Genomic DNA, 20,050 nt, shown 5'->3' with positions numbered 1-20,050 from the left:
AGCATACCATATTATCAGGCAGTTGTGCTATTAGCAATGAGAAAGTTTTTTTCTGGACCAAAAACTTGCAATTGGATCCATTTTTCAACGGAGCTGACAGAACATTTTGCAGTGTGAAAGCTCATTTCCTGCAATTCTACGCTTTGCCATGGCTAATTCTGTGTTCCTAAGCTCAAACATTAAAACAGCATGTGTCCTGTGTGTCCGGTCGGTAATGCAGACATGCAAAACTTCTCCTAAGTTCATTGTTTGATTTTATTGGTTTCATTGCTTTAGCTTTTATTTTTGTGATTTCTAGTTCTAAAATATTATATTATTAGAAAATATATAGGTAAAAAAAAATGGTATTCCTTTGTGTAGCGGCAACAATTGACCAGCGGCGGTGCGCTGCTGCTAAATGAATACTTGGGAGACACTGGTGTGTGTCTGTCTGTGAACACTACTGCCCTGCCCTTGACTGCATATGGCCTTGTCTGTCTAATAATGGGGATGCACTGCCTTGTCCATGAGTTTGTACCTCCACGGTGTGTGTATCTCTCTCTCCGTGTGTGTGTGTGTGAGAGAGAGAGAGAAAGAGTGTGTGTGTTTGTGTTATTAACACAGATTGCTATGTCCTTGAGAGCTTTGCGGGCGTTCTGATGCGCCAGCGGTACTGTCTGAGCCAACCTGTCTCCCCTGCTAACAGAATGTGATTAGCTGATGATGGAACTCATCACGGTGCTGTGTGTGTGTGTGTGTGCACGTGTGTGTGCACGTGTGTGTCTCACTCAGAGAAAAACAAGGTTCACACGCAGGCAGAAAACAGCAGAGTTTCCAGTTAGAGAATTGCACTAGTAGGACATCTAAATCCTAATGCAAAGCACTCAATCAAAATTCAATACACATTCAGAACTATGAATGGAATCTGTTATAATGCATGCAATACAACCACTACTGAGATGAAAGCACCTGCTTAGCAAGGGAAGTTAATAATGGATTGCTTTTATGTTCCAGGGAATCAAACTGAACAACAGTATAAATAATGTGCTCTGCAGCATTACTTCTGATTTGCCCCAATAGAAGCAATACATTAAAACCCCATTTATTCTGATCCAGCCACAGCAGTCACAATAAAAACATTTATACTCTCTTTCTGTTCCTTTCTCTGCATTACGCTACCTCTACCACGTTCAGCCCTTCTCTCTCTCGCTCTACATAATTCATGAGCATCATGTATTATTCAGGCCTGGGGCCGTCTCCATGGGCAACGGGGCGGGTCAGAGGTTAGGAGTCAGGCTTGGGCTCCCACACAGGTAAATTACTGAGATTATTACTACTCTCTAGTCCCACTGTGCTGCATTTGGCTTCCATTTACCACTTTACTCCTCTCCATCTGTGTCTTTTGCCCTCAGAACAGCCTCAATTCGTTGGGGCATGGACTCTACAAGGTGTCGAAAGCGTTCCACAGGGATGCTGGCCCATGTTGACTCCAATGCTTCCCACAGTTGTATCAAGTTGTCTGGATGTCCTTTGGGTGGTGGACCTTTGTTGATACACACGGGAAACTGTTGAGCGTGAAACACCCATCAGCGTTGCAGTTCTTGACACAAACCGGTGAACCTGGCACCTACAGTACTACCATACCCCGTTCATAGGCACTTCAATTCACCCTCTGAATGGCACACACACACAATCCATGTCTCAATCGTCTCAAGGCTTAAAAATCCTTATTTAACTTGTCTCCTCCCCTTCATCTACACTGATTGAAGTGGATTTAACAGGTGACATCAATAAGGGATCATAGTTTTCACCTGGATTTACCTGGTCAGTCTATGTTGTGGAAAGAGCAGGTGTTCATAATGTTTTGTCCACTCAGTGTATTCTTTCTCCAACAATAAATCCCACCACTTAAACCCAGCTCCTCATCAGAAGAGAGTTGGTGCAGGTACTGCTGCTGTGCCTCTCGGTGAGCACCAGTTGTATGTTGAGGAAATCACAGGCTATAAAACTACAAAACCCAGGAGTCATGAGCCATTGAGCTGGGCCCAAGGGAGAGCTTAACGATGCATGAAGTGGACTGGACCACTGACTGTGTCCACTGTTATGTTTCATAAACTCTCTCTAAAGGAAGAGACAGACAGGGCAGACGATTAAACGGCCCTGCGCTGTCCCTAAATCACATACACCATATCCTCTACACTTCCTCATTTCTTTTCCCCACTGATCTGATGTGTTAGAGCAACCACTTCCCCCCCCCCGAGAGTTAAGACACAGACAGGACGATTCTCTTCTCTCCTCAGCCTGTAACCATGGTACCGCAGGGAGTCACAGCGAAGACGTTGAATGGTTTCATTTCTTTCCATTATCTGATGCCGCGTCCATCTTCACAGGGATATCCACTAGGTTAGGTTCTTAAGGACCACGGCTTCAAACTCTTAGTACCAACACATACGACAACTTGAATCTTCCATGGTCTCACATCGCAAACATCCTCAAAGCATACTATCACCTAAATGTGTCGTAGAAGAAGACATCTTGTTCATTATTGTGTGTGTGTGTGTGTATGTATGTGAGTGTGTTGCACGTGCCTGTGTGCTTGCACGCGTGCGTGTTGGTGTAAACAGCCGTACTAATAGATGCATTGAGAGTAGGCCCAGTCGTTTTCACCTGCATCTTGCGGAGCTGGGAAAGTTGTTTGCGCAGGTCGGTGGCGTTCTGCTGCAGGTCGTGGAGGTGAAGCTGCATCTGCAGCCGGGTAACGGTGGTGACCTGGCTGTCTCCGGAGGGAGGGGGGGGCATCAGAGCCAGCGGGGCCGACGGCGTCAGAGCTGACAATCACAGGACAGAACACAGGTTATGAGGAAGTCAGAGGAAACTGGGTTAATTACAACGCTGTATGAATAAAGACATCTGACACACAACAGAAGATGCATGCACGCACACGCACACACACAGTTCCACACGCAGTCTTGGGAGCACAGGTAAAGGATCCCAGCTCAGTTCCTGGACAGAGGTAGACTGAAAACAAACAGAGAGAGCCTGTTGATGGTGCGAGGAGAATATCCTTCTGAATCTCAGACAGACCCAGAATGAGTTAGGGACCAACAAGACAGGACCAGAGACGCTGGACCTGTGACAACACCAGACACCCACCCAGGGGCAGAGAGATGAGAGGAGAGATAGAAGAGGAGAGGAGAAGAGTCAAACTACCTTTCCGCTTCAGCCGTCCAACTGTAATACAGAAGCAGTGAGCCAGTTACCAAAGATAAAGAGAGAGAAGAGAGAGTGGAGGAAAATTGGGAGTAATCTTCAAGGTTTACATTGCCAGAGGCAAATGTGGACCCCTGGACACTTCCTCTATAGACTATTGCTGAGAGAAAAATTGATAATTTAACAGCTTTATTTTCTGGTCTTATTTCATGTCAAGGAGAGGCATCAAAGGCGGACGTGTCCTTTCGCTGGCCCTTTGATGGTCTGGCCATTGAACAGCAAGTCTATGTAGACTCAACCATGCTAAACGGAGGCATTAGGAACAGGGTAAGAAAGAGATAAGGAGAGAGAGAGGGAGTGAGAAAAGAGAAATAAAACAGAAGAAGAAAGCGAAGGAAATGTGAGTAAGAGAGCGATATTAGTGGAAGCAGGGACAGCGGGATGGGTTTGTATCTAGGTTGCGAGTTGAGGAAGATGTCATTCAATGTCTGTTGTGGTTTAAAGACATAGTAGCCATATTATCTGTTAAAATAACTGGTCTATGCCTGGCCCAATGGTAAATTGATCTGAAAACTAAGCTCAACTTGAACTATTGGAAATGGTTAGCAGGACTGGACGCAGTCTGACTACAAGATCAAACTAAAACTCAATTCACTTCAATTTAGTTTGAGCTAGAAGTTTAGGCGTAGTACTCACCTCCAGTGGCGGAGCCGTCGCTGTTGGATTCGGTCTTCTCGCTGGAAGAGAAAGGGAAGGGCCGTGAGAACTCCGAGCCCTGGTCCGGAGGGCAGCCCGCCATCATGCAGAGACGCAGTAGGCCGCATCTGAGGATCAACCAGGGCCACAGGGCAAGGCAATTACAGTGCTAATGCCAACACCTGTACTATACTTACGCATTATGTACTTATACTACAGAGTGCTTTATACTGTCCACAGGGCAAGGTCATTATTACCAGCCAATTACAGTGCTAATGCCAACACCTGTACTATAATCATGTACAGTACTACTATACTGCAATAATGTACTTGAACGTATTCTGGTCTATTAAACAACGATATAGTATCCTGAGTCATGTATTTCTGTGCTCGTCCTGTGATGGTCTACTGCTGTAGTAGTATATACATCTATGAATGGCTCTGTGTGTTTGGGATCCTAAGGGGGTCTTACGTGCTGTCACTGTCGGGGGCTTTGGTCAGTACACTCTGAACCAGGCCTGTCAGACTGGCTATCTGTTTCTCCATGGCCTCCATACGATCCAGACGGTCCGCACGGTCCCTGGAGAAAGCCAGCAGGTTAACACACACTGGTCAGTTAGGTTCACTCACACACACTCACACACACACCAACATGGAAGCTCGTGCACCCACACATCCCACAGTAACGTCAAAATGTACTAGTACACACTAGAAAACACCTAGCGAAACACACACGTACTGTATAGAGGAAGCATGAAATCTTAAACCACACACACACACACACACTCACCTGGACTCAGAAGTCTCTCCAGGGAGTGGGGAGCTGTATCCGGGCGCAAACCTGCTCCCGTCTCCTCCCGGCCCGGCCTGCAGGGCCAGAGGGTCAGAGCTGGAACTGGGCCTGGACTTGGGGCTCTCCACAAACACGGAAGAGGAGGCTGAGTCCTTGTGGAAGGTCTGCCTGACCGGGGAGGCTCGGCTGGGGGAGCTAGAGTACGAGTCCCCCCTGTCCCTCAGCTGCATATCAGGGATCTTCTGCGGGGAGGAGGGGGGCATGCGGAAGCCCATGCCCAGTGTGGCTGAGGAGTAGGAGTCGGAGTAGAGGGGACCTCCAGGCTTGTACAGGGCGTCCTCCAGCTCCCCCTGCAGGGCGGCAGCAGAGTAGGTGCTGAGGGAGCGCACAGAGCCGCGGCGGTACAGCCCACCGGACACGGGGAAGCCGAAGGGGTCTCCGATGGCGGCCAGCGACTGTGTGGAGGCGATGCTGAGGCGGCCCTCGTGTACCAGGCTGTAGGGGTCGGCGTACAGCCCCTCCTTTACCAGCATCATGTTCTTCCCAGAAACCTCCTCGTCGGGCTTGACGTCGCGGCGCTCCAGGATGGCGCTAGGGGAAGAGGACAGGCCGGCGTTGGGGCCCCCGTGGTGGGAGCCGGCTCCAGGGTGGTGGGAGTGCTGGGGCTGGTGCTGCTGGGGGTGCTGCTGGTGCTGGGAGTGTTGTTGAAGCTGGGGGTGACTGCCCGGCCCGGCGAAGGAAGGAGGCCGACCCCCGCTGTAGGACAGACGGGAGCGGGCTGGGGAGCCGGAGGGGGGTGAGGCGGAGGACGAGGGCAGGGTGTTGAGGCGGCGGGTGGGGGAGGACTCTCGGGACGTGTACACCAGATCCCTCTGAAACGACATTAGGTGCGGGGGTGGAGGGTAGGTTACCATGGATACCAGTGGATGAAAACGCTGTGCTCCCCCTCTGTGCCAGACTGACAATCAGAGGATAGGAAATCACACTGACATTGGACAGTCTGTGGCAGCCTGGGCTCATCAACGCAATCATAGCATCTTTATACAAGCCCACATCAAATACCAGCACACAATCAACACGTGTGATTCAAGTCTATAGTAATGGCTCTATCCAAGAGTACAGTAAGGCTTATGGGATATGAGATTACCTACATGTACTGATTGTCACCTTACAGAGTAATAACTGAGGCTGAAAATGAAAGAGCTTAAAAGAGGGGCCCAGTCCAGCCTTTTTGTTTCTTTCTTCTCCTTCCACTCGTCTAGGAGAACCACCGAGCTCCATTTAACCAGCACAACTAAACCCACTGGATTACAAAGAGCTGGTATTCAGCACGTCTCCATATCTGCACATATCCATTTCCTGTCTATTGAAGAGAAGAGAGAAAACAGGAGCCTAACCCACTCCTGGTTCATTAGAATGAATGTGAGGAATTTCCTCATCCACCACAGGTTCTTTTCTCCACCGCTTGCCTGGGTGGTCTAATCCTTTAATATTCTACCTTTTTACTCTGCATCTCCCACTTTTTCAATTCCTCTTTCTCTCATGTTTATGTCTTTCCTCAACCTACAGTAATTATCTCTCTCTCCTGTTTGTCTTTCCTCAATCTACAGTAGTTACCTCTCTCTCCTGTTTGTCTTTCCTCAATCTACAGTAATTACCTCTCTCTCCTGTTTGTCTTTCCTCAATCTACAGTAGTTACCTCTCTCTCCTGTTTGTCTTTCCTCAACCTACAGTAATTATCTCTCTCTCCTGTTTATGTCTTTCCTCAACCTACAGTAATTATCTCTCTCTCCTGTTTGTCTTTCCTCAACCTACAGTAATTATCTCTCTCTCCTGTTTGTCTTTCCTCAATCTACAGTAATTACCTCTCTCTCCTGTTTATGTCTTTCCTCAACCTACAGTAATTACCTCTCTCTCCTGTTTGTCTTTCCTCAATCTACAGTAATTACCTCTCTCTCCTGTTTGTCTTTCCTCAACCTACAGTAATTATCTCTCTCTCCTGTTTGTCTTTCCTCAATCTACAGTAATTACCTCTCTCTCCTGTTTGTCTTTCCTCAACCTACAGTAATTATCTCTCTCTCCTGTTTATGTCTTTCCTCAATCTACAGTAATTACCTCTCTCTCCTGTTTGTCTTTCCTCAATCTACAGTAATTACCTCTCTCTCCTGTTTGTCTTTCCTCAACCTACAGTAATTATCTCTCTCTCCTGTTTGTCTTTCCTCAATCTACAGTAGTTACCTCTCTCTCCTGTTTGTCTTTCCTCAACCTACAGTAATTATCTCTCTCTCCTGTTTATGTCTTTCCTCAACCTACAGTAATTATCTCTCTCTCCTGTTTGTCTTTCCTCAACCTACAGTAATTAACTCTCTCCCTTTTATGTCTTTCCTCAATCTACAGTAATTACCTCTCTCTCCTGTTTATGTCTTTCCTCAACCTACAGTAATTACCTCTCTCTCCTGTTTGTCTTTCCTCAATCTACAGTAATTACCTCTCTCTCCTGTTTGTCTTTCCTCAACCTACAGTAATTACCTCTCTCTCCTGTTTATGTCTTTCCTCAACCTACAGTAATTACCTCTCTCTCCTGTTTGTCTTTCCTCAATCTACAGTAATTACCTCTCTCTCCTGTTTGTCTTTCCTCAACCTACAGTAATTATCTCTCTCTCCTGTTTGTCTTTCCTCAATCTACAGTAATTACCTCTCTCTCCTGTTTGTCTTTCCTCAATCTACAGTAATTATCTCTCTCTCCTGTTTATGTCTTTCCTCAATCTACAGTAATTATCTCTCTCTCCTGTTTATTTCTTTCCTCAACCTACAGTAATTACCTCTCTCTCCTGTTTGTCTTTCCTCAATCTACAGTAATTACCTCTGTCTCCTGTTTGTCTTTCCTCAATCTACAGTAATTACCTCTGTCTCCTGTTTGTCTTTCCTCAATCTACAGTAATTACCTCTGTCTCCTGTTTGTCTTTCCTCAACCTACAGTAATTACCTCTCTCTCCTGTTTGTCTTTCCTCAACCTACAGTAATTAACTCTCTCCCTTTTATGTCTTTCCTCAATCTACAGTAGTTATCTCTCTCTCCTGTTTATGTCTTTCCTCAACCTACAGTAGTTATCTCTCTCTCCTACTCTCCTTCCTCTAGTCATCCCTGTGTCTCCTCATCCTTTTTTAAATATACTCTTTCCTTTCTCTTAACCTTCCCATGCAGTATACTGTAAAGTGATGATGGACAGGACTATGTACATATAAGAGCCATTGCAGAGGGAGGGCATCGTACACACACACACACACACACACACACACACACACACACACACACACACACACACACACACACACACACACACACACACACACACACACACACACACACACACACACACACAAAATGGTGGAAAATTGCAAGATTATGTTATAATACTTTTATTGCATCAAATGGTTGTTTTATTCGTCAGAATAGAGTATAACTATTGTGTGTGTGTTCTACTGAGGATGGGCCTCTGGAAGATAACACTGACAGAGGAGATTTACGATGTCTTTTGGGTGATAAAACCTAAAGAGCATTCCAGAGCATGAGTTAATGTTTCTGTTCAATACCGTACCAGGGAGAGACGGTTCCAGTTTGGAGTCGGAGGGCCAGACACTGGTCTATACAATGAAAACTGTTGACACAGCAGATACTGTCTGCTATGCTTTATAGATATCTTTCATACAAATCTTAACCTTGTGACCCATTCTATATATCTGTTCGTCATGTAGGTCGAAAGGGGTGTATCTTGGCTATAAAATACCTTTTGTCTCGGGGCTCTAAACGATCAGCTGAGCGTGAATCGTCGACCAGCCGTGACCAGCCATCATTATCGTAGAGCACTCAATCGATTCACTTTATATGTGTGCGTTGTATTGACCTGCTCCCTTATTAATAAGTGATTCAAGATTTAGTTTAAGTATAACTCTGACTTTTGTGTCAGTTTGTCTGTGCTCATTTAATAGTAAAGAAATTAACCACCACAACACGCACGCACGCACGCGCACACACACACACACATACACACACACACACACACACACACACACACACCTTAAAACCCTGAAAACACAGTTAAAACCAGCTATCCAAACCCAAAAATGTACACCCGGGAGCAGTTCAATGTCAAGATGTTAGTTAACATGCAGGGTAGTCCCCAGCACAGCACTGAACTAGGAGGGGATGTGCAGTTCACACACACACTGTCATAGAACAAAGAGCCAGCCAAGAGCCAGCAATGTTCTTCAAAGGCCTGGCTTTACCGCATCATCTACCCTCCTGGAAATAAGAACTCTCTATGATTTAATTGAATCTAGTTCATCTGGGATATTTTGGTGTTCCTCCATACACAATTTAGGGATTTTAGTATGCCTACACGCACACACGAAAACACACTCATCCGCACAGACAGAGACAGAGACCCACCCACACACACACACACACACACACTCTAAATATTTGCATAGGTAATGGCTTATTCATCCTCAGTGCAGTGTGACTATTACAGATGGTAGGGACTGAAAACAGAACAACTTCAAGGTTCCTTGAACTCAACCAAAACAGAGACATGCACAGGGGGCGAAACAAGCTCATCTCCCTGGGAAACATTGTTATTTTGTGTCCAGGCAGCATATGGTGCTCTTGAAGATAAAAGTACTGGCCAGCGGGAATATCTGGAGAAATAACCCATACGCCTCCACAACCTGTCAAACTTACTGTTGCAACATAAACACAAAAGAGCTGTTGCACCTTCAAAGGTCAAATGCCCAACAGTAGTGTGACAGTATCAGTATATATAGTAGAATCCAGAGCCCTCCATCCACCTATTCCAGTATCAGACGCCCAGCCCAGCTCCACCCCCTCCCCCTCCCTCAGCACCCCTCTCTCCTCCCTCAGCCTTCTCTCCCCTCCCTGTCTCACCCTCAGGTCCCCGTTGACCAGGTGTGTGCCGGGGTAGGAGGCGTAGATGGGCTCCTTGCGGTAGATCTTGATGATGCTGCGGTCCTGGATGTCCCGGATGTCCTCCAGCTCGTAGAAGACGTTGCGCGCCTCGTCCTTGATCAGGATGGCCGTGTTGGAGGACTTAAGCATCCCCGCCGTCAGCTTCTGGGGGAACATGTGCACGATGAGGGCGTGCAGCGTGTCCAGGCTGCTCAGCTCGTGGGTGATGTGCACCCGCCGCGTCTCATCCCCAAACTGCAGGAACAGCACGCCTGGAGAAGGAGAGTGATAAAGAGAGAGGGGGAGAGAATTTGTCATATATTTTTAAGATCTTTTCCGACCATTGAACAGCTAGAGAGAGATTATGACAGTGGGGAAAGGTAGAGAGAGGCTGGGTCAAAGGGCAGTAGGCCGGATTTGAACCTATGCCGACACTGTAGACGTGTTGACCACACTAGGCCACAGAGAGAGAATTTAAAGTCAAGGATGAAGGTGGAGCAGGAGATAATAGAACAATAGAGGAAGGGGTGACGAAAGTCAAAGGAAAAGGAGAGAGAGATAGATAAAGGGAAGGTCTGGTTGATAAATAGACAGGAGGAAGTGGGAGTGAGAGAGTGCCACTGTCCTAAAGCACTGCCTAAACTCCTCTTCCAAAGGGCTCATCATCCGTCACTGTCACTGGTTTTACAGCGCTCTGTTTCTCCCTGCGTGCTTAGCATCGCCTACACCCACCGATGTTTATAAGTCTGATCCATCCACACTGTAAAGCTGTCGCAACGATGAGTTCACACTTATGATACTGTAGTCCACACTGTAAAGCTGTCCCAATGCTGAGTTCACTCAATATGACTCTGTAGCAGAAATAAATGAATGTCTATGAACATATTATCCCTGTGCTAATAATGAAATACAGTGCAGTGTATGGTTGTGGTGCCCCAGATATGTAATCTAAGTCGTGGATGATCCAGTGTTATGTAAGCAGTAACGTACCACAGGGCAGGCAGGCAGAGAATAATCACAGTCATCTGAAGGTGCGAAGAGACACCAGGCTGTAGGTTACATGACTAACCAAGGAGCTGTGTGATTGGTCCCTGATAAAAACACCCAGCCTGGAGTGCATAATTTACGCTTCTGAAATGGCTACAAAATACACAAATGTAATCACGACTCAATCATTTCGCAATAATTCGAATAGTGAATTCAAATAAAGCATAACCACAAAACGCAAAAGGAATTGGGAATGGGAATAATTATTTATTATGCAAGTGGATAAGGTTTGATAAGATAGCAGATAAACTGGGTAAATGTTAATATGAAAATGGCATGAAGCCATTCTGATTAGATGAGTAAGTTGAACTGCAGTGGCCGTCGATGACGTTTAAGATGAGGGAGGATGTTCATTTATTTTACGACCATGGCCTTATTTCTATTACAGCATATTGGACGACTGTCATTCATATTCCATTCACCCAGTTCAATGTAACAGCGATAGGTTTAGGCTACTACATGATACTAGAATTTGACCTATACCCATCATGAGTTTCTATTGGACAAATTCAGGTATGTTTATCTCTTTTTCGTTCCATATCCCCATTTCGTTCCGGCGCCATCTTCTAAAATGGCGCCAGAAGAAATGGCAGCAGTTTTACGGACGCCTACCCAATTGTGCTATTATGTGTTTTTTCTCACGTTATTTGTAACTTACTTTGTACATAATGTTTCTGCCACCGTATCTTACGGCAAAAAAGAGCTTCTGGATATCAGGACAGCGATCACTCACCTCGGATTAGACTAAGATTTTTTCTTCAACAAGCAGGACTCATAGGACATTCTCCGAACACCCGACAAGGCCAGCATCCCAGTTATTTGCAAGAGGAAGAGACGCAGGTACAGAGGACACAGAGTGGGATGCCTCGTAAGGATCCTCAGAAGGCGAGTGGGAAAGCTGCCGTTACCGTCAATACCGTCAAAACTCTGCATCGCCAAGATAGAACAGTACACTCCGGTAACACGAGGGGGGTCGGTCTGTGCATGTTTGTAAACAGCTGGTGCACGAAATCTAAGGAAGTCTCTAGATTTTGCTCGCCTGAGGTAGAGTATCTTGTGATACTCTACAGACCGAACTACTTGCCTAGAGAGTTTTCAGCTATAGATGCTGGCACTAAGACCGCACTTAGTCAGCTGTATAAGCAAACAGGAAACCGCTCACCCAGAGGCGGCGCTTCTAGTGGCCGGAGACTTTCATGCAGGGAAACTTAAATCAGTTCTACCTAATTTCCATCAACATGTTAAATGTGCAACCAGAGGGAAAATAATTCTAGATCACCTGTACTCCACACACAGAGACGCGTACAAAGCTCTCCCCCATTTGGTTAATCCGACCACAATTCTATCCTCCTGATTCCTGCTTACAAGCTAAAATTAAAGCAGGAAGCACCAGTGACTCGGTCTATAAAAAAGTGGTCAGATGAAGCAGATGCTAAACTACAGGACTGTTTTGATATCACAGACTGGAACATGTTCCCGGGATTCTTCCAATGGCATTGAGGAGTACACCACATCAGTCACTGGCTTTATCAATAAGTGCATCGAGGACGTCATCCCCACAGTGACTGTACGTACATACCCCAACCAGAAGCCATGGATTACAGGCAACATTCACACTGAGCAAAAGGGTAGAGCTGCCGCTTTCAAGGTGCGGGACTCTAACCCGGAAGCTTATAAGAAATCCTGCTATGCCCTCCGATGAACCATCAAACAGGCAAAGCTTCAATACAGGGCTAAGATTGAATCGTACTACACCGGCTCCGACGCTCATCTTATGTGGCTGGGCTTGCAAACTATTACAGACTACAAAGGGAAGCACAGCCGTGAGCTGCCCAGTGACAGGAGCCTACCAGACGAGCTAAATCACTTCTATGCTCGCTTTGAGGCAAGCAACACTGAGGCATGCATGAGAGCATCAGCTGTTCCGGACGACTGTGTGATCATGCTCTCCGTAGCCGACGTGAGGAAGACCTTTAAACAGGTCAACATTCACAAGGATGTGGGGCAAGATGGATTACCAAGACGTGTGCTCCGGGCATGTGCTGACCAACTGGCAGGTGTCTTCACTGATATTTTCAACATGTCCCTGATTGAGTCTGTAATACCAACATGTTTCAAGCAGACCACCATAGTCCCTGTGCCCAAGAACACGAAGAGAACCTGCCTAAATTACTACAGACCCGTAGCACTCACGTCCGTAGCCATGAAGTGCTTTGAAAGGCTGGTAATGGCTCACATCAACACCATTATCCCAGAAACCCTAGACCCACTCCAATTTACATACCGCCCAAACAGATCCACAGATGATGCAATCTCTATTGCACTCCACACTGCCCTTTCCCACCTGGACAACAGGAACACCTATGTGAGAATGCTATTCATTGACCACAGCTCAGCATTCAACACCATAGTACCCTCAAAGCTCATTACTAAGCTAAGGATCCTGGGACTAAACACCTCCCTCTGCAACTGGATCCTGGACTTCCTGACGGTCCGCCCCAGGTGGTGAGGGTAGGTAGCAACACATCTGCCACGCTGATCCTCAACACTGGAGCACCTCAGGTGTGTGTGCTCAGTCCCCTCCTGTACTCCCTGTTCACCCACGACTGCATGGCCAGGTACGACTCCAACACCATCATTAAGTTTGCAGACGACACAACAGTGGTAGGCCTGATCACCGACAACGATGAGACAGCCTATAGGGAGGAGGACAGAGACATGGCCGGGTGGTGCCAGAATAAGAACCTATCCCTCAACATAACCAAGACTAAGGAGATGATTGTGGACTACAGGAAAAGGAGGACTGAGCACGCCCCATTCTCATCGATGGGGCTGTAGTGGAGCAGGTTGAGAGCTTCAAGTTCCTTGGTGTCCACATCAACAAAAAACTAGAATGGTCCAACAAACACCTAGACAGTCATGAAGAGGGCACGACAAAGCCTATTCCCCCTCAGGAAACTGAAATTATTTGGCATGGGTCCTCAGATCCTCAAAAGGTTCTACAGCTGCAACATCGAGAGCATCCTGACTGGTTGCATCACTGCCTGGTATGGCAATTGCTCGGCCTGCGACAGCAAGGCACTACAGAGGGTAGTGCGTACAGCCCAGTACATCACCGGGCTAAGCTGCCTGCCATCCAGGACCTCTACACCAGGCGGTGTCAGAGGAAGGCCCTAAAAATTGTCAAAGACCCCAGCCACCCCAGTCATAGACTGTTCTCTCTACTACCGCATGGCAAGCGGTATCGGAGTGCCAATAGCAGCCACATATAAACAGCTTGATCACTTTGCTTGTTAATTCCTTCTCGCATCTATGCGCTGTCTGCTCACCTTTTCCCTTTGCTTGTGGGCTTCAGTGCACAACACATCAGCTGTCTGTGACCAGGCAAAAAATTCAACAACATCTCTCTTTCTCTCTCTCTTGCTTCTCCTTAATATTTTAAGAAATTAATTTTTTCAAAACTGTTCAACTATTTTTTTTCGCTCTCTTTGAGACAATTACTCACCACATGTTATGCACTGCAGTGCTTGCTAGCTGTAGCTTATGCTTTCAGTACTATATTCATTCTCTGATCCTTTGATTGGGTGGACAAAATGCCAGTTCATGCTGCAAGAGCTCTGATAGGTTGGAGGACGTCCTCCAGAAGTTTCCATAATTACTGTAAGTCAATGGAAGGGGGTGAGAACCATGAGCCTCCTAGGTTTTGTATTGAAGTCAATGTACCCAGAGGAGGACGGAAGCTAGCTGTCCTCCGGCTACACCATGGTGATACCCTACAGAGTGCTGTTGAGGTCACTGTAGGCCTTCATTGCAAAACAGTGTGTTTTAATCAATTATTTGGTGACATGTGAATATATTTACTATAGGTTTACCTAAAAAGGATAACTGTTTTAAAGTTTCACTCATTTTTTATTTTTGTGGAATTCCCTGAGGAGGATGGTCCTCCCCTTCCCCCACTGAAGAGCCTCCACTGATGTCATGTATATTATCTGTACAGTGTGTGGTGGGTCTCACCTGGGGAGCACTGTCTTACTGTAGCAGTAGTTGGTAAAGGCTAAGACATGATCATGTACACGTCATGTATAGTTTCTGTACTGTCTGGGTCATGTCCAGCTCCAGTGTGGGTGTTGGGTCTCACCTGGGGAGCGCAGCTTGTTCTGGCTGGCTGAGCGGGACAGGGGCAGACTCTGGCGGAAGCGGTTGGTTCGGCTGAACCCCAGGGGGATGTCAGCCTCAGACATGGTCTCAGCCAGAGACTCAGCCGAGGCAAAGGACAGTTTAGCAGCCTGGTCAGCTAGCCCAGACTGGGTGGACTGGGAGTGACGCGGGCTACGACTCTGGAGGAGAGAAAGTGAGAGAGAGTTTGTTTGGGGAGAGGAGTGTGAGAGAGAGGCAGAAAGAATGGATTTGACAGAGAGGAGTACGGAGAAATGTGAAAGAGTTAACAAACAATAAACAGATTATAAGACAAACAAACACAATTAAGATTGGCATAATGTATCAGCATGTCAGGACCAACATTCATACAACTGATGCCATCTTTCCTCTTTCTGATAGGGTGGGATGGAATCATGTGACGGTGCCTGTTGTTTCACCAATGCTGACAGTAGAGGGTTACAGCAAGGCAGAAGTCCAGAACACAACACCTTCAGAATTAGGGATCCACTGAGGACCAGTAGGAATGAGGAAGATACAAAATATCCTGGTGGGCACTGAGATCAGTTTAAATGTTTTAACGCTTATGTAAAGTTCCCTCTCCCCCTACACCTGCATCCTCTCCCTATTGGTTGGGGCCCTGCTGGCCTCTGGCCAACCTTAAATTAGTGCAGGCCAGGCCAAGGCTGTCTGGATTAGACAAGGCCATGTAGATCTAGATCAGGGCTGTCACTCTGGGTTTATTCTACTAGACTGGACCTGGCCTGGGCCCAGGCAGCATCTCTTCTTCCTCAGCTGCTCTGCTGCTGCTACTAGACTGTGTTCTGTTAGGCTGCTGTATTCTGTTCAGTGAGCTGGCTCCCCTATCCCCACCGCCGGGTCTCCTCCAGCTCCCAGACTCCGTTAATGAGCTCCCAGAATGCTCGCTGACGACTGTTAGTATTGCAGAGCCAGCCAGACACATCGAGCCCACATTACATTACAGTACAGTGCCAGCGCCCCTCGCTAGCCCCTCGCACCAAGTAGAACACAACTTTTCCTCCGCTTGTTCTGTCGTTTTCATCCCTCGTTCTGGTTCAATAAGACTTCAGCATGTTTTTCTACGAGGCTCTCATTAATCTTGTATTTAGTAAGGCGAGACGCAGCCTCACAGAGTGCTGTGCTCATTGACTCCCAGCAGTGCTCGCTTTGGGGTCGTTCACAAATACACACAACATGAATGCACACACACCACAGGAGGCTGTTGAGGGGAGGACGGCTCATAATAATGTCTGGAACGGAGCAAATGGAATGGCATCAAACACATGGAAACCATGTGTTTGATGTATTTGATACCATTCCGCTCCAGCCTTTACCACGAGTCTGTCCTCCCCAATTAAGCTGCCACCAACCTCCTGTGATTCACATACAAGTTCACAGACACACACATGTACACACACATGCACGCACACACGCACGCACACATGCACTCACACAAAGACTCACACACGCACTGTTCATACTGCAACCACAAACATTTACACAGCGCAGTCACACACACAGCCCCACAACAGAGTGGTGGCACTTGTAAATGACTGCACTGTTGGAGCTAGGAAGATAAGCGTTTCGCTACACCCGCGATAGCATCTGCTAAATATGTGTGCACGACAAATCATATTTGATTTGATTTGGTGGGCCGGCAGACAGTGTCTGGGCACGCAGAGAGAGGGTGGCTCTGACGGATCGCCCCCACTGTGCTTTCTAATGGGGTCATTTATCTAAGCAACGACCACACTGAGCAGGGAGCACAACAACCCAGTCCATCGCACCGCACAGCAGCGCATATATTGTACACACAGAACACACTGCACACGCAACAGACACAAACACCAGCTCCAGTGAGCCGAGCAGAGCTCCAGGGCTAAATAAAGCCAGAGCGCAGATGGATAAAACACAGCCATCAGCTTGACTCAGCACAGCAGAGCTAAAAGATACATATCCTATAGAAGAGTGAGCCACATCTCTAATCACACCAATAATCAAAGGAGGCCTCTAGTGTCTCCAACACGCCAGTGAGCTGACGTCGAGCTAGCGCTACTCCCTGGTGTTTGTTCCTACATAACAGAGGATCTTTTCAACAAACCACACCGAACCGGGGAGACCATGCAAAATATCAAACAGAACTCAGGAGGAAGTGGAGAGAGGGAGACTAGCTCCGTCTCCCTCACACACACAGGAGAGAAGATCTGTCAACAAACTCCAGCGACTCACCTAATGAGAATCTTTCACTTTGACTGTTGTTGGAAAAACAGGTGTGAGTCATTGTATAGTCATTCTACTAAACAAAATTCTACTAAACACTTAAGAAACAAAGGTAGATTCCCCCCAGTGGAACAAAATATGTTCGCTCCATGCGTTGGAGGAAAGAAACCACATCGACTTGGTGTTGTTGCCGTAGATACTTTATGTAAAGGTGTCAAAGTGATATCCCACTGGGCACAAACTTCAATTCAACGTCTATTCCACTTTGGTTCAATGTAATTCCATTGAAATGGCGTAGAAACAACGTTGATTCAACCTGTGGGTGCTCAGTGGGAAGAACACGGGGAGCGTTCCTAGAACCATTTCCTCCTGTGCGTCATCATGGGCTGTTAAATGCACTCACTGTCTGCTAGGAGATCTGTCATGCTAGACACGCTCTCTCTCTTCAGAGGAAAACAGTGATTGCACCTCTTCCACTTTTCTCTGCACCGTTTCTTCTCCTCCCCCTCTCGCCTTCTCCGCCTCTCCCTCTCCCTCTCCCTATCATCCTATGGTGTGAATTCAGGCTTTTTCAATAGCACTCAATTACTGTGAGGAGCCCACACTCTTATAATACCACAGAGGAAGAAAACAAGATGATCTTACAGGAAATATAATTCAATGGAAAGGAGGAGACAGCAGGCTCCAACATACCTAGGACTATGAACTACTTTAAATCCAACAACAAACCCAATCTCTCCGTCTTTTCTCTCTCTCTCCCCCCCTCTCCGTTTCTCTCTAAACTCAGCAAAAGAAACGTCCTCTCACTGTCAACTGCAAACTTAACATGTGTAAATATTTGTATGAACATAACAAGATTCAACAACTGACACATAAACTGAACAAGATCCACAGACATGTGACTAACGGAAATGGAATAATGTGTCCCTGAACAAAGGGGGGGGTCAAAATCAAAAGTAACAGTCAGTATCTGGTGTGGCCACCAGCTGCATTAAGTACTGCAGTGCATCTCTTCCTCATGGACTGCACCAGATTTGCCAGTTCTTGCTGGGAGATGTTACCCTACTCTTCCACCAAGGCACCTGCAAGTTCCTGGACATTTCTGGTGGGAATGGCCCTAGCCCTCACCCTCCGAATCCAACAGGTCCCAGACATGCTCAATGGGATTGAGATCCGGGCTCTTCGCTGGCCATGGCAGAACACTGACATTCCTGTCTTGCAGGAAATCACGCACAGAACGAGCAGTATGGCTGGTGGCATTGTCATGCTGGAGGGTCATGTCAGGATGAGCCTGCAGGAAGGGTAACACATGAGGGAGGAGGATGTCTTCCCTGTAACGCACAGCGTTGAGATTGCCTGCAATGACAGCAAGCTCAGTCCGATGATGCTGTGACAAATCGCCCCAGACCATGACGGACCCTCCACCTCCAAATCGATCCCGCTCCAGAGTACAGGTCTCGGTGTAACGCTCATTCCTTTGACAATAAACGCGAATCCGACCATCAGCCTTGGTGAGACAAAACAGTGACTAGTCAGTGAAGACCACTTTTTGCCAGTCCTATCTGGTCCAGCGACGACGGTGGGTTTGTGCCCATAGGCGACGTTGTTGCCGGTGATGTCTGGTGAGGACCAGTCTTACAACAGGCCTACAAACCCTCAGTCCAGCATCTCTCAGTCTATTGTGGACAGTCTGAACACTGATGGAGGGATTGTGCGTTCCTGGTGTAACTCGGGCAGTTGTTGTTGCCATCCTGTTCCTGTCCTGCAGGTGTGATGTTCGGATGTACCGATCCTGTGCAGGTGTTGTTATACTTTGTCTGCCACTGCGAGGACGATCAGCTGTCCATTCTGTCTCCCTGTAGCGCTGTCTTAGGCATCTCATAGTACGGATATTGCAATTTATTGCCCTGGCCACATCTGCAGTCCACATACCTCCTTGCAGCATGCCCAAGGCACATCCACGCAGATGAACAGGGACCCTGGGCATCTTTCTTTCTGTGTTTTTCAGAGTCAGTTGAAAGGCCTCTTTTAGTGTCCTAAGTTTTCATAACTGTGACCTTAATTGCCTACTGTCTGTAAGCTGTTAGTGTCTTAACGACCGTTCCACAGGTGCATGTTCATTAATTGTTTATGGTTCATTGAACAAGGATGGGAAACAGTGTTTAAACCCTTTACAATGAAGGTCTATTTGGATTTTTACAAATTATCTTTGAAAGACAGGGTCCTGAAAAAGGGACGTATCTTTCTTTGCTGAGTTTATTTTGTGTCTTGTACATACCCAGAGTGGGTCAGGTTTAATGGTCAGTGTCATGGTTGTGGTTAAGTGCTTGTTATAGGTTGAGAGGCTGAAGTTAACAGTTGGGGGAAAGGCCACACAGAGATAACTGCTGTTGGACTCCAGTCCACCAGGATCACATGACACGGGGTGATAGTCTCTGGTTTCTCTTAGCTGTTAATTACCATGGCGATAAGTGATAAGACATTCCACTGAGAGTTTATTAGTAAGAAAGAGACCATTCTCACTATTCTCAGATCTGAGAAGAATCTGTCTCACCAGAGATAGTTGCTAGAGAGATGCCTATTAACCCCTAAGAGTCTAAGCCTTGTCTAAGATGGGGTGGGGGGGTTCTACTAAGCTATATGGAATTGTTTTAAGAGGGTCATACATATAATTTTCAGACCTCTTGATGTATCAAAAAAATATCTAAATGTTATTAGCCCATACTGTACATTGCATTACTGCTATTAGCCCGTACAGTACATTTCATTACTGCTATTAGCCCATACTGTACATTTCATTACTACTATTAGCCCATACAGTACATTTCATTACTGCTATTAGCCCATACTGTACATTTCATTACTGCTATTAGCCCATACAGTACATTTCATTGCTGCTATTAGCCCATACAGTACATTTCATTACTGCTATTAGCCCATACAGTACATTTCATTGCTGCTATT

General features: G+C 46.7%; 1 protein-coding gene across 9 annotated transcripts in view; it reads right to left on the bottom strand.

Annotated features, from left to right (window-relative positions):
- The window catches only part of LOC106607321 (SRC kinase signaling inhibitor 1), a 47,709-nt gene that overhangs the window by 16,217 nt on the left and 11,442 nt on the right, over positions 1-20,050 (bottom strand). For 8 of the 9 annotated variants that reach the window (XM_045720562.1, XM_045720565.1, XM_045720570.1 and 5 more), the window contains 6 exons: positions 14,829-15,027; positions 9,623-9,915; positions 4,676-5,550; positions 4,358-4,465; positions 3,886-4,013; positions 2,647-2,807 (listed from right to left, as the gene is read on the bottom strand). In XM_045720562.1, coding sequence (XP_045576518.1) covers positions 2,647-2,807; positions 3,886-4,013; positions 4,358-4,465; positions 4,676-5,550; positions 9,623-9,915; positions 14,829-15,027 — 1,764 coding nt within the window. The remainder of the gene's footprint in view (positions 1-2,646; positions 2,808-3,885; positions 4,014-4,357; positions 4,466-4,675; positions 5,551-9,622; positions 9,916-14,828; positions 15,028-20,050) is intronic. The other variant, XM_045720564.1, reaches the window with a different exon arrangement.

Source organism: Salmo salar, chromosome ssa06, assembly GCF_905237065.1.
Source record: "Salmo salar chromosome ssa06, Ssal_v3.1, whole genome shotgun sequence".
Classification (NCBI taxonomy): Eukaryota; Metazoa; Chordata; class Actinopteri; order Salmoniformes; family Salmonidae; genus Salmo; species Salmo salar.
Note: the sequence above shows the minus strand (reverse complement) of the source record. Positions and strands in the feature narration are given on the sequence as shown.